Genomic DNA, 15,779 nt, shown 5'->3' on the forward strand with positions numbered 1-15,779 from the left:
CCCCAAGCATCAGGGGTAAGGGTAAGGTTGCACACAACACTATTAATTTTTTAATTAGGGAATATCATGATGAGTGTCTAGATCCCATGGATGGGACCTCCCCAAATGGGGATGAGTAGCCTGCTCTCTGTTTATTGGAATTTAAAGGCTTGCATATTGTAAAGATTTAAACTATAGCAGCTCTTTCCTACTTTTTTCAGCACTTTTGTTTCCTACTTTTCTCAATAACCTGCTTGTTACCTGGCTGTCAGATACCCAAATGTTTAGGGAGACAATGAGTTCACATCTCAAGTATCACTTGAAAAGCGCGGCACAGAGTTTCTCTCCTGAGCTGTGGTTGGTCTTACGCCCTCTTTTCCCACGTGGGACATGCAGCAGCATCTCTCCCTGTCGCCTTGCTCCTGCCTCTGTTACTAACAACCGGCTCTGCAGGAGGGAAGGATGAGTAGGGCTAGAAGCCACCTGAAGAGAAAGGGGCAACTCTGCCAGTGAGTTGAGAAAGCTTATCGGGCGGAGAAGAGAGAAAGAGGATACTCGGTTCAAATCCTTGCTCAGGTCTTTCCTTGTGGCCTACATCACACCTCTCCACACTGCTGCATGCAGGACTCCCTTCCTGTGCTGACTAATGTAGCTATACTACACACGAGTCCTTCCTCCCAGTCTTCCTGGCTTGGTATCTACCCTTAGATCCACTTCATGCTTGCCTTTTTGGTGTGCAAAACCAGTTGCGGCAGCAATACTTGGTCTTCCAGCTCTAACTGCACTGGCCTGTTTTCTCCCCCTCCATGAGATACTCTGCACAGGCATGCACAGGAGCATGGATCTGGAAGGGCACTGGAAATGACACTGAGCTCAGCCCACTGATATCAAAGGCAGTCATGCCATATAATCCCTTTTCCTGAGATTTCCACGGTCACCAATAATCTCTTCCTGTGACTTCCTTCCTCTTCCTGTATGCGTTCTGAAATCTCCTCTGAAAATGTCTTTTTACCCCCACGTTATTCTTCCCATCTACCTTGGTATTAATATTCTCTGAGTGCTCTTTTTCAAGCTTTGCAATGTACTTGTGATGCACCTGATGCAAAAGAAACTGCCCCAGCTGGAGCTAACTACCCCCGTGTGCTGTACTGTGGTACCTTGAAGGATATTTCGGTTGTCATGGTGAATCCGTGTGTAATGACTGGCTCCTCTTCCGCCGTTCGTCCTTTCCAGCAATCGAGCTCCACACAGCGGCAGCCTGACAAAAGCACTTGCCGATACATCTCTACTGATGAGTTACCAGCCAGCTGCCCAGCTGCGACAAAATAACAAGAACATGAAAAAAGGGAAGTCATTCTGGGCCTCGGGAATAAATACGAGTAATCTAATAATAATTAAAGCTAACAGCATCTTTTACCCTCAGCTGACAGCGGAAACACTCAAGGGCACACGAAAAGCACAAGAACTTAATGGAAATGACTTAGGCTGAGTCAATGCCATGGTTCGGATTCTGCCCTCAGTTAAACTACTGTGAGTGAGAAGAAATAACTGAATAGAAGCCAATATGGTTATCTTGATACGAAAGTTTTGTTAAAAAGCATCAATTACATAAAATAAAATGTATGTCTCCGTTCTTAAAGACTTTGTTATCCTCTGGCAAGCAATGTGAAACTCAGAGGCAACTCAACACAGCAAAATCATGTTTTCTCGTAACATGCAATATAGTTTAACACAAGATAAAACAAACCTCCTGCACAGTCATTAGTGGTACCGGTAGTCGGTCCCAAATCAATATTTAACACAGCAATCACCACACTGAATTGGTCAGTTAAATTTCTTGATGTGATGCTGCATTATGTAGGGAGAAATTTAATTAGACTACCAGTTTCCAACAATGACATAATATAAATCTAAAAAAAAAAACAGGGAAAACTCAGCTCTTCCCATACTCGCAGACTGTTTAGAAAGCTAAATAAATCTAGTTGTTGTATTCAGGAAAGGATACCCAGCCAGGGAGTCTTCATCTGCTACAACAGGTTTGGCTCCAGTAATACTGATACAAATTTCTTGTAACAGAGAAGTAAAGACAACAAAAGAATGGCTTAGTGAGTGTTTTGGATATGGAAAAAACAAGATGCAATTTCCTGCTTCATAGCAGACTTCCTGAGTGGACATTTCTGGATTTGTTGAATGAAATTCACTTGTTTTTTAAGGAGGCAGGGAAATCCATTTATGCTAAAGATTCTTCACTGATGGGGTCATATAAATACTTGAGCTACACTAACATAACGTAATGCAGATTACTCTAATACTTATTTACTATCTCTTTGGTTCAGTGTTCAAGTTTTATTCTGGGAACAATATGTTTTGGTTTGCTTCACTAAATATCATTGTCTGCCTTCTCTACGTTTTTACCCTCCACTATAAATTGTAATCAAAAAACTCTTTTGTTTGAAAATCCCTGTTTACTGTGTGTGTCCAATACATGATCTGGAACAATCACAAATGCTCCACAATAAATTCACATCACTCCTATCGAAATCCATAAGAATTCTCAGCTCCTGTTGGAACCCATGGGAAATATATGTTAATAATAGAAGAACGTGGACAGTGCTGAATGATTCTGAAAATTCGAACAGAGCTCGCAAAGTGACAGTTTGTCTCTTTTTTACTTCAATTCTCTTCTATGTTTCTCCTTTGATTATGGCAGTTTATTTTTACTCACACAAATGCTTCTTTTGGTGCAATTGCAATGTCTAGGGTAAGCAGCTGCTCTTTTTCTTGCAGGATGCAAACAAGCATGAGCATGTATCAAGGTACAACAGCACACGTTTTTGTGTACTCATCCTAATAGTCTTGTTTTGAAAACTTAGCTCTGATTATATGGATCCTCTGAATTGTGCTGCCCAAAAAACTGCATTCATCTGGAAAACTGTTTGCTTCCATGTACTGCTTCTTTTCCCTCAAAGCATATTGAATTTTGATTAACAAAATATTTTATGATTAACAAACTCCACTGTATTTCCTCAGAGACTACTGTCTGTTATTATTGCTAACCATTTTGGACTATGAGATCTTTGACCTTCAAAGTCCTTAAGTAAATTATGGCATGCATCACTTGCCGTATGACACTTCTCCACACTGCCTTATTAATAAGACTCTGCCCTTTTGGAAGGATTCCTGCTAAGGATGAGCGGATATTCAACCTCTGTAACATTCAATCTTCAGAAAGACTCTCGGTCAGAGTGCCAAACAGTAGCAAATGTTTCAGTAGTCTCAATAGCTTCTGGAATATTAGAAGTATGAAACATTAAAAATGTTCCCTCGAATGTTTTTTACACATATTATTTACAAAATTCTGCTGTGTGAATCTCGATTTGCATCTGTTCTAAACTACCCCTTCAATAGATGCATTCTAAAACATGCTCATACAGATACTAAAGGGAATACCTGCAGTATGATATTTTTAATATCCTGTGTACAGATCTATTTTTAATGCTGGAAGCTGAAAGTATTTTTTATTCCTTTCTATAATACATACAGCATCTACAGTGACACCATACTATTTTTATCACCTCATTCTGCATTGGATAAGAAGAAACAGATTTTGATAAAATAGAGCTTTTCTAAAACACACTGGGCCATATCATACCTGACAAAAACCAGAACAGACTCTAAACTCAATAGGCTTGTGCTAATTTGTATAAACTGAGAATCTGACCCATGTTTTCCCATATATATCAGTTCCTCACTTCTATAGCTTTAAGCTTCTTTCTTCTCAGCAAGTGCATCCCTCCTGGGTTTATTCATTGCTGATTTTCCAAGTGATTTTCTACTGCGTTCCTGTGTATGTTCTGACTCCCAAGAAAGATTGATTTGAGAGAAGCAAAATCTGGATTTCAAATATCCTTAAGCTCCTACTATTCTGATTCATGAGTGGGAATCAACACCTTAAAAAGATACACATTATTTATAATATATGGATCTGAAATTTGATTATGATTTTACAATATGTATCCTCCCAAAGCTGGAGGACATGTGGATCCAGGTGTTTAGAGTCACTTGACTCGTTACTGCTCTAAAAAAGGAACCCCCTGCCTTGTCCTCCCATAGCAGCACCTTCTCACGGCATGAAGTGCCTGCATACCCTCTTTCCCATGAGATCCTAAACCTCATCTCTTAAGGGAAGTTCTGGAAAAGCAGCCAGTGCTCTGGATTATACACTATAAACTGCAGCATGCAGCCTCAGACCCCTGTACTACTGGGTGTCACGCTCTTGACTCTAGCAGTGAGAGAAGGTGCTACAGGCTGAGCTGCTTTGACACACTGCATTCATCTGAATTTATTCTCCTTTCAAGATATTTTGCCATGCACAGGACAAGTGAATTAGACTCCTCACTGTGACATACTCTGCTACCATTTGTAAGTAAGTCAAAATAAGGCTCTCACCCTGTGCCTTTATGCTTTCTACTAGACCAAAGCAGGACACGTGCTCAGGCTTGCTGCAGCCAGCAGCAGGAATACAACTGCTGTCAGCGTTCATTCAGGCCCACCCAAGCATAAGATGCAACACTTGGGTATGCCAGAAGGGCAGGGGTGGCCAGCCTTTAACTTGGATTTGCCCAGGCTGCATTCCGGGAACTAGGCCAGATGAAGTGGCACAGGATAGCAAGTAGCCCTGGTGCCAGCTGTGGGACCTGCCCAGGCTGCTGGGACCAACACTGCCAGTCCCCTTGCGACCCAGCTGCACCCCCCGCCGAGGCTCTCGAACGGCAGTGAAGCAGTGCGACCCATAGCAATCTACTTAGGGAGCCTTTCCCCTGCTGCCGGCTCTCCATATCCTCGTCTTACAGATCTCAGCCGTATGAAGATCTTTATATACTGCTATTAGATCCAGATAGGTTACCCAATCGTCAACAGAATTATATCCTCCTTAAAGAAAGGGGTTTAGAAAACAACAGTTCTGTTATTTCAGAATTCTTCAGCTGGTTGGCCTTAAAACACTGAAATGGGTAACAAGAACAGACACCAAGTATCTTGAAAACCCACTACTAAGCAATAGTGAATATTCCTTAAAGGAAACTAAAGGCTTTAATGAACTTGACTTTTCTTTTTCTTCCCAAGAATGCAGCAACCCAGATCCAACCAAACAGTATTTTTTTGTACTCTGTGTGTTTACCTTGGTTGCTAGTGGAGATGAGCTTTCTCTAGAAATTCTAGTGCCAACTGCTGATCTGAATTAGAGTAATTAATTTTGCTTTGAGGATACAGTCTGTATGATTGTTTCTCTTCCTTTCAAGAGGTTTCTACTCACTTTTAAAAGTGGAAACTCACTTTGAGTATGGCTTCAGAAAGAGGGAATTGGTGTGAGTGAAGCTGGTAAGGGGGGAGCAGGTACCCCTTAATAAAATAAAAAGATAAACTGAGGTTTAGTAGCACTGGTATGAACACTCTGCCATCAAAATTGGAGCACAGATATAAAAGTTTGATAGATACCAAAGGAGTGTCTACACAGAGGTCTGCTTAATTTCACAGCTGTCTTCCTACAAAAAACAATTTCTGCCTAAGAAGAAGATGTAAAACAGAGTGGGGAGATGGGAATCACAAGTACTGAAGCTGCTGATCATCTGCAGTGTACTGCAGATAGCCGTGTATGTCAATATAGGGATAGTCCTTATAATCTTAATTCTAGCTAATCTGACTCCATATGGTGATACATCATAGTTAAAAACATCCGTCTGTCCATTTTGGCTATAAAAATAATCTTCATTACTATAACGTCTAAGCATTCAAATTTTAAGCAATTTTTTCCCACCACATTTTGGAGCTGGGAAATGGGTCAGCAGCGTCCACTACCTCCCTTCTCTTCTCCCCACCTTGGTTCCTCCCTCAGCTCGTCCTTCCCTTCGCTTCCTGAGGGACCGACGGGGCTTCAGGAGAGGCAATGCCCTCCTCATGGCTGCACAGGAAATTTTTTTCAGAGCAGGGGACAGAACAAGGGTCTCCAAAACTTCCACCTAAGACCTCCCACACAGATCATCTTTTCACTTTACAAAGCACAATGGCTTTCCCTCCACTGATTTATTTTTTAATAAAGAATCAGTTCAACAAGGTAACTGTGGAACCGTAGCTGCTTCCACAGTTGCACTGAGTAGGCCACTGAGAGCAGATAGTCTCTCTAGCTTCCTTGCTGTGAGGTGAAATTATCATGTTCAAATTAACTTAATTGCCGAAAATTCAGCCCTTTTTCCCATTGTCACATGGGCTTTTATGATATTCTGAAGGGGAATTGTGAAAAATAGTGAGAGTTGTAAAGTAAAAAATACCCCCCAAAACTGCTGACTGATGGAAGACTCCTTCTTCTAACCCCTTAACCCTCATGCTATGAGGGTTATATAGCTATAATATATATAAATAATACATAAATAGCTATGACTGAGGAAAAACTGAGACCAGAAAAGCTGGAGTGTGGTCCAGGAGAGGCCTGTAATAGCAGGAATAAAGGAGAAGAGGACGTGCCCCTCACAAGATTTTTTTCTAGAAATAACAGAAAGTACTGGACTGCAAGCAGGGAAGCGTGGGATGGTCCCACATTGGCTAGGCACTATATGCCCTATACTGATAGCTCTGCAATCTACTGCTGCATTTTGATTCAAAGACAAAATATGTGTTAGAGGCTTATGATTTTCATATTTAGCATTTCACATATTTTTCTCCTCTGAATAAAAAAAAAAATATGCAATAGTAATGATGCATAATCATTATTTATCTTTGACTTCGGAGGCTGCTGAGAGAAATGCTGCAAAGTCACTCCCAACTGTGACAACAGCAATAACCTGAGGCAATACTGGTGAGAAACCAGAAAAAGGCAGGGTTGCACATTAAGGATTCGAAGGATTAAATAAATAAATAAATAAATAAATATGACAGTAACAAGAAAAAAAAACAGGAGAGAAGAAAAATAAGTTTCCAGAAAGACGCCAGCCTAGGATCACTGTAAATCACTTCTTTCTTGACGGATTTTTACCTTTGTTCTTAAAAATTACATTTCCCTTAGAAAAAGAAAGCAGTAACACTTCTAAATAAATAATCAGGACTTGATGTACTGCCAAGGGTTTCCACTAAAGGCTAGGAAAATGATCAGGATAATTAAAAATAAATTCAGAGTGTGCACATGTTTCTTTTTAGGTTATAATGTTGTTTCTTTGTGGATCCTTTTTCTGGGTTAAAAAAAATAACAAAAGGACAGATAATTGGTAGGGCAATAAGCGCACTAATAATAAAGTATTGCTACTGAATGGTTTTCTTATTGTCCTAATAATTATTACATGACTAGTTGCCATTTCCTAACTCAAATGAGGACAGAGGTGTTACTGAAGCTTCCCTTCCAACGCCATGAGCACTTCAGCAGGCTCTTGGAAATCTTCTTGGGTAAGAGAATAGTTTAATACCATTTGTTTTACAGGTTTCAGCTGAACTAAGTCCTTGTGGGAAGAATGCAAATGGCAGTGTGATTGTTTTATCTGGTCTAGCCTGAAAGCAAAATCTAAAGCAGTCAGGTTTTGTAATACACAGATAAAAATCAACTCATTAATCCCATTGCCAGCCAGCTGTCACACATTTGCTGAACATAATGAACCCACTAAAAGGGAAGGGCATGTGTTTTGTGCCTCTAAATGTTAAAATACACACTCTTAAACGGAATCTGAAAGTGGTTCAAACTTAATTTGTCCTCTCCTCCAGTTCACTCTGATTTACTCCCCCCAATTTACTCAGCCAGGAATTTTATGTTAAAATAACACTGAAGAACACTGAAGATCATACTTCTAAATGTAGTTTCTGAAATTATTTAAAAATGCAGGCCAAGAAATCTGTAGATGCAATCTGAAATGACTTGGAGACTTTCACATACAAGGCAAAGCAAATCTGATACACTTTCAAGGTAAATTTTTCTTTCTGCTAAAATAATTGAGCATGTTAGATCATTTGTGGTGCAGGGATGCTTAAAACACTTAGAATGGGTTGAACTAATGATGAATGTGCATCCTTAATTCATTAATCTTTGGCGTCTGTGCTTTTAGACCTTTAGAACATGACTCTGTCCTGATCAGGTCTGATAAAAATCTGTGGTGTGGTACTTGCTATAAATTCATGCTTGATCAGGGGAGGGCTCTATTTTATCTCTTTAAACCAACTTCTAGGCCGACCATGCTGTCTGTCCTCCCTGTGGCCTATGCTTCCTACATTTGTACAAGAGCTTCGCTGCTGAACCAAATTCCTCCAGGAATTCTGCCTAACGCTGCAGCGTTCTGCTAAAGTGGGCCCTAATCCTCACTGACAGGACAAAGTCCACGCTGGAGGCAAGATGCCTGCAGAATATCATAACTAAAAATTGCTTTTGCTTGGGAAACGTCTGCACTCTTCCAAAGAGCATAAATTTCTGCATATTGGAATCGTAACTTAAAAGTGGCCATACTGATTTTCATTTCTTTTAATTCAAAGAAACAAAGTAGCTGTCAAGCTGAATATTTATATGAGTTTTAGCACAAAACACATTTTACTGCCAAGATATAAACTTCTGAAAAATGGATGTCTAATGGAAGCAATGACAGTTCATTCACTTAATGAAAGTACTAGAAGGTGCTGTAGAAGGTGCTATCAGAAACACAAAACAGACTCAAGTAACTACGACATGGTCTGTTTAAACAGGGCATCACCACAGCACAGTTATGTTTAGATTACTGCATACTGGCATTTTGCAGTCAGACTGACTCAGTCAGTCAAGGCGAGTCTGTTAATTTAATAACATCAAAAAACTACAATTATACAAGAACCACATTTTTAGCACATATCATAGCATTACCTTTTTATGTAATGAAAAACAAAGAAACATGAAATCAAATGCAAGAAGAAAATTCTTGTGCACATCTGCTTGTCAGAAATATTTGCTTTTACAGAAACTAATCAAACCTAAAGTTGTGAATTTACAAGTATTTTCTCACATTAAATACACCTTAAAACTATAAAAGGAGTGCTGAAAGTTGGATTCCTAAACTGTGTCTTACTGTTTTAGGAGTTTTAAGCTTTGTTGACTTTGGTGCACAAATCATACGGTTCAGACTTGTTAATTCACTCTAACTGAAATTAGTAGGAGCTTCTGGGTGCTCAGGCTTTTAAAAAATATGACAGCACCTAAACATTACAACTCAGACAGTAGATATGGTCAGATATCAGATTTCCACTCCTCGCAGATATGAACGGACTATCAGAAAGCTCTGTGCCATTTTGGGAACTCACTCTAATCTCTGAATCAAAGCAAATTTCATTGAACTCTTGACCTCAAAAAAATGTCAAATTTGAAGTTTAGGGGCAAATTTATTAGCTGCAGAGACATTTCTTATATTCTGGTTTGCTTATTTGTTTGTCTATCCTTGGCTGTCATTAAAAAAATACTTCATTTCCTTTCCTCCCCAAATAAGGACCCATTCTGAAATTCTATCAAAGTTGTGGGAAACTTCATAGGGACTTCACGGGGCTTCAGAGAAGACCTTCAGGTAGCTGTGGAACAGTTCAAACAACAATCAGAAGAAGAGGTACCCTTGCTTCCCTGCAGACTAAGCCCTGGCATCATTCACTGTCAATGATTGTGGTTTATCTTTTTTTGTATCCCCACAAATATGCTATGAATTTCTGTAAAGTAAGAAATCAGATCTCGCTAACACTGTACCTGTGAGGTAGGTGTTGTGTGAGGAATTGATGAAATAGTGTGACAGTGGCTGAGACATATCTTCATTTAAATCCAGTTTCTCAGGTGGAACAACGCCGTTCTCTTCTCCACTCAGATATCGCATAAATCCATCCACTGATATCTGTCCTAAGAGAAACACAGACCCAGGGAAAGCACCAATTAATTTCAAGAACAGACTTTGGGACATACAGATTTTTATATTCACCATACGCTTGGACAATAACATACATGAAAGACCATATAATCATCAGACTGGCCTTCATCTAGTTATTAATATAGTCTTTTTATTACAATTACCTCATTTTCTCCAATGTAAGCTGTGGACAGTCAACATCCCTTTAAGAGAAATCAGTATCTACAGATAAGCAAAGGCACAGGGGAAATCAGAGATACAGAGGGCTAAAAGAACAGACAAAATAAATTATGGAGTACCAAGGAAAGGGATCTTCTGGGGACTAGAGAAGGCATCCCTGCTGGAGGAAACCAGGAAACCAGTAAAGAGAGAGCCACACAAAGAAACTGGCAATTTCACTCTCTTTTGAATACGATCCAGGGTACGTATCTGAATGGAACTAAACTGCAAAGCAAGTGGGAACTAAGCTTTCTTTTGTAATTCTTTTACTTGTGTTCCAATTCGTATCTCACTGGACTGCCAGCATAAATGAACATTTTATATGCTGCAGGCAAATTAAAAAGTCAAGTTCTATCCTCAGCCCAAACATAACCATCTCAGTGGAGATGTGTTTATTACATCAGGACAAATTTCTCCTATCAACCCTTCTGCTTGAATGCTGATTGTAGGGTTAGTGTCGATTTGCACATTTAGATTTTTTAAAAAAATTCAGTTGTCTATATTTGATGTTTAATGCTGCACTGAATCAACTCGGGACATTTTTCCTTGCCTGATATTTTTACAGTTTTTTCTTGCTTTCATCTGTTGATTTGCTCAATTGCTTAGTTGGAGTTAATTCAGTTACTTCCTACAGCAAAACAGGACTTCTGTATCTTTGAAGAACCGTGAAGTAGCTACACGATTGGTGTCTCTCAACAATAAGAATTTCTTATCTCTTGCCCTGACCCTGAAATATTCTGCGTAGTATCTAGTACCTCTATCCAAAAACGCTAGTCAACAGACCATGGACTGAAAAATGGAAGACCTCGGTTCTACTCCTAACTCTGCTTTTCTCGCCTTTAAGGTCAACTCCTTTTTTATTTCAAAACATATAATCTTACACACATTTTTTTAACATATAGAAGAGAAAGGAGCAACCTTATACCATTTTTCTAAAGTTCCTTGCATACACATGATGCAAATACAGCATGTGAAGTATTTACTTAAAACCTGTACTTGGACCTTGGTATTTGGCTTTTGATCAGAGAGGAAAAGATGTGACAGTTTTAAGTTCTGACGCCGCATTTTGAAAATAACCCATGATGGTAGCACTAAATGAACCTATTCACACGACAAAAACTGTAGTGATAATACAGAGCAATGCAATTATCATTCATTCTTATGACAACAATTGTAAGATGGTTGGAAGGAAAAACGTCCAGTCCATCCACTATTTTAAGACTGTAGACTGACTGCAATCTTGTCAGGCTCCACAGCTGCTTTGTTACAGAATAATTAATCATCCAGACAGAGGCCTACATACTTTTCCTTTCACTAGAAAAAATATAAGACAGAGAAAATCAGGAAGAAAATACTACTGAGGTTTCCCATGACACAAAGATCTATGAACAACCAATCTGCTGTGTAAATCTACCAGATACTCAGAGCATACCTGAAATGTAGGGATTCTGCAGTCCTTGTTTTACAGATGGAGACCTGAAGCTATGGCTAAATTGACTGGACAACATTCCACAGAAAATCTGTGGGTTAAGCTGGCAATTGAAATGCACAACCTTCTGAACCCTGGTTGGGTTTCTTACTCACTTGAACATCTTCAGAATAAAAGGAAGCAATGCTGAGGCCTGCATTTCCTTCCTTCTCTCTATTTTGTGGTTCATTCTGCTTCCTTGCTCCCTTCCGCATTGCAGAAAGTTGAAAGAACACAAGGTCTGCAGAGTGGTCCTTTTGCATATTACCACTGATATTAACATAAATCACAGCAAGTATTATTCACACTTATAATTACATAGTTTCTGAGTTACTCAGTTATCTGAGCTTATGGCTGTAGAATGCTATTTTCCCCATCTTAATTAAGCAGTCAGCATTTCAGAACCTGAAGCAATTTGCAAGTTCAATTACAGCCGATATCGCACTGGTGAGAGTTTGACTGTGGAACAGAGATGGCAGATGTCAAAGACATTTTGCATCCTAGATATTAAGGAGTAGATTGTTTGTGACCAATGTCAATGATATTCTGAGGCCAGCTGCAGAGAGGGACAATCCTCAGTGGACAGTCATCCAAAATGAAATCGCCTCAATTTATTGCTAAGATTTGCTCTCTATTTTCTCAAGCATATTACAAATTTACCTCAGACCAGTTCCAAGAACAAATAATTTGTGATCGGTTATTTCAATAACAGCTGTCACCTTTTATCTTCAGAAAGATATCAGGAATATTTAACGATAAGATTAGATATAAAATATTAGAGGGAAAACAAACATACCAGACAAACACATAGGAACAAGGTAGATTCATGCTGAAATGCTCTTCTGTAAAAAGAAGAAACCAGCACAAGAACAAGAATGGGACAGAGGGTTCAACCATGTAGAATTAGGCAGGTCATAATTCCCATTTGGTTTCTGCTGTAGCCCAATATTTTGGCTCCACATTTCCCCCTACACACACACATGTAATTGCTCTAAAATCATCTGAACCCTAGGTCTTTGATAAAACTTTCAATATAATTAGTATACTTTATATACTTAAAACTATGGGGTTAAACTGGCTTGTCTTCTTCTTTCACTCGCCATTGCCTTATTTAAATTTGATCTGATGCCACTCATTAGAACAAAGGCAGATCCAAAGCTCACTTGGGTTTGTTGAAATGCTACTGTTAATTTCAACCATGTCTTGGCCAAGACATTAATAAATAATCCTGAATGTGCAAAGGAAGACGAGAATGCAGAGCACTCCCTCTTAGCTGTGTTGGCAGTGTCAGAGCAAGAAGAGCAAACTCTAAGCCGTGACCATACCAGAATCGATGTTAACAGTTACAGAACTCCGTTAGGATCCTTTCCTCTACTGGGTTCGGAGCTTACTGGTACAAGGAATTTCTACTTTTCTTTAAATACTTCCTCGCAAACTTATATGGTTCATTAGAATTTCCCTATGGGGGTCACTTAGTGGTGCTTTACTTAAAACACTCAGACAGTACAAACTTAAAAATTCTTCCTTTTTCTTGTGGTGTCTGGCCTGTTTAAATGCCCAACACTTAACTCCTGCCCACCATGCCACTGGAATGCCTTTTGCTAAACATATAACCCTCTCAAGAAAAAAAAGTACAAAGATCCAACTATTCATTGTGAAGGTAACCTTGGTACCATTCGTATCACGACGATTCTTTTTCATCATCTCAAGGTTTATTCAAGACATGAAAAAGAAGATTAAGCATATTCCAATCAATCTTTCAGTTTTCAACTCAATTCAAAGCCACTTCTGCTCAAAAGACAACTACTATCTCAGCACATCTCTTCAAGAAGCAACTGTATAATGTGCCACAGCTGGATTACTTGCAGTTTGTTATAACTATCTAATTGCTACATAGACAGAAAGATGCTCATGCTGTTTTATTTTATGATTAACATATGGATATTTTTTCTTCATGGGACTTACTATATTGAAGAAATTGAATTGAAGAGGAAGCCCATACAGAAGACTCCAAAAATCTCCCAGAGTTCAGTGCTTCACCCACAGCAAGCTGTGAGGCTGCCAGTTCAGCAAGCGCTACCACAGGACATCTTGAACGAAGGCTCCGAAAGACATGCTTGGTGGTGAAATTCATGCAGAGATCAAAGAAGAATCACTAGATCCTCAACCAAGTGAAGTCAACCAAATTTGTTATTTTTTCAGGAAAATTTGGTGCAAAGGGGAAATGATTTCCTAATAGAGGGATAATATATTTAACAGGGACTCAGACATATTCTGTTGAGTTTCCCAGGCTGTGATCAGCTTTATTAATTGAAACATGTCAAGTGTCTGTGCAGCAGCTTGATCTTTTTTTGCATCACTTGCTCCCTCTGACTGCTCCAAAATGGTTACAAGGGACAAAAAAGACTATAAATGAAGTGGCAAGCTCGGAATATTTCACAGTATGTCCTCATCAGCTACAACTACATGATCAGGTACCTTTTAAGATCTATTAAATTTGGATCAAAGATGTAAATGTTCACGGGTAACAATTTAAAGAAAAGTATATAAAAATGTAGATGTGACTTTGTCTGTAAGAAACACGACTCCTTTGTGGTCAGCATTTGTCAGTACTAAAAGGCAACAGAAGTCACTTCTGTCATCCCAAATTCTTTTTCTTGGCAGCTGTCTTCAGGCAGGTGGCATACTTCTGGCCAGTGCTCTACTGAAAATTCACAAATCTAGGGAGGAAATGAAGTGAATCCATTAATTCATTTCTTTCCTCCCTCTTCTGTGGTCCTTGTAAGACATTGCCAGTATTCATCAGGCAAATTCTTCTCATCTGCAGTTTACCAGATCTGGAAGCTCCCCATTCCTGGGAGATGGGGCATGCAAAGTGGTTCTGAAACAGGAATTCCAGCCAGTTAGTTAAACTGGTTGATAGGATAGGGCATACTTTGCAAATCCACTCTTCAAAGGGACTAGACTCCTCTATTTAAAGACTTATGCTGCTGCCACAAGGCTCTTAAAAATGCTCTTGGACTAGATCTAGAAAAACCCAGCTCATTTTTCTAGTCAGGGGGCTGTGACAGTCCTTGTGCTCGGCCAGGGTACTGTGCAGTATCCTGTGTAAGCCTAGACACTGATAACATCCTCATGCTCGTGCAATTTTCAGGGCTGGCAAAAGTACACACAACAATCTCTCTCCAGTTGAGACATATGAGACATAAATACCTCAATGAATTCCTGCTTTCCCAACCTCTTTAGTCTGCCAGCATTACAGGCACACTGTTTTGGATGTGGAAATGCTTGTGGATCCTTGGGATCTTCACAGCTCATCAACTGCAGGATGTAAACCACTGGGCTCTCAACACCCACAGTGCCATGCCAAACATAAGGCGAGAGATGTGAAGCTTCAGAGTAGGGCTGAGGCTTCTTTAGAAGCTTCCTTAAGCAGTCCACACCCTCTGCAGGGGCCCAGGACAAGGCCAAAACCCCAGAAGTGTACTAGTCTGGAGGAAATATAATAGCATAGCTCACCCTGCAAACTTCTCAACCTTCTGGGGGGCTTCTGGGGACCTTCGTTTGGGAAAGGTCTTGTGACAGAGTAGGACAGAAAACAAGATAGGCACAACAGACAGCAGGCAAGACCCCTGTTCTGCTCACTTTTGTTTGTATTTTAATTTTGGAACTTTAATGTCTGTCCCTTCAGATTTGTGATTTTTTTCTGTAGGATAGTTAAAAATGCACATTTGCTTGTAAGATGTCAAGAGGTTTGGCTGCATGGAACTCAAGCATTTTCTTCCATGTATTTGCACATTTAATAGCGCCTTCCATTTGTTTAAGCCCCTGCTGTTGCTCACACAGTTATAATGTAACTGCAAGGCACGATTATGCCAACAGGTTTTATTACAGTAAAAAAGAAAACAAACAAAAAAGGAAGAGAGACAATTAACTGGCACCTCCTATCTGCCAGCCAGCAACACAGAATGACACTGGTATTTTATCTGACATAGAAATCAGGCCTATTTCAATGCAATTCGTAACATTAATCACATTCACTATAATCCCATACAATTGAGCAGTCCCCTAATCTCAGAGATTAAAATCTCCAATGTATCTCAGATATTTTGTAATCCTGTAAAATAGCTGTACAATATGTCCCATTGGGAAATCCAGAGACTGCCACACTGATCAGCAGTAGGTCTAGTTTCATACAGTCTTTAATAATCTGAAAAAGTAGAATCAACAAC

The 15,779-nt window shown here is 39.5% G+C and overlaps 1 protein-coding gene across 3 annotated transcripts in view; it reads right to left on the reverse strand.

Moving 5' to 3' along the window:
• The window catches only part of PLCB1 (phospholipase C beta 1), a 436,237-nt gene that overhangs the window by 122,577 nt on the left and 297,881 nt on the right, over positions 1-15,779 (reverse strand). For all 3 annotated transcript variants that reach the window (XM_026094675.2, XM_026094677.2, XM_026094678.2), the window contains exons 10-11: positions 9,707-9,853; positions 1,137-1,294 (exon numbers count right to left, since the gene is read on the reverse strand). In XM_026094675.2, the coding sequence (XP_025950460.1) occupies positions 1,137-1,294; positions 9,707-9,853 (305 nt within the window). The remainder of the gene's footprint in view (positions 1-1,136; positions 1,295-9,706; positions 9,854-15,779) is intronic.

This window comes from Dromaius novaehollandiae, chromosome 3 (assembly GCF_036370855.1).
Source record: "Dromaius novaehollandiae isolate bDroNov1 chromosome 3, bDroNov1.hap1, whole genome shotgun sequence".
Taxonomy (NCBI): domain Eukaryota; kingdom Metazoa; phylum Chordata; class Aves; order Casuariiformes; family Dromaiidae; genus Dromaius; species Dromaius novaehollandiae.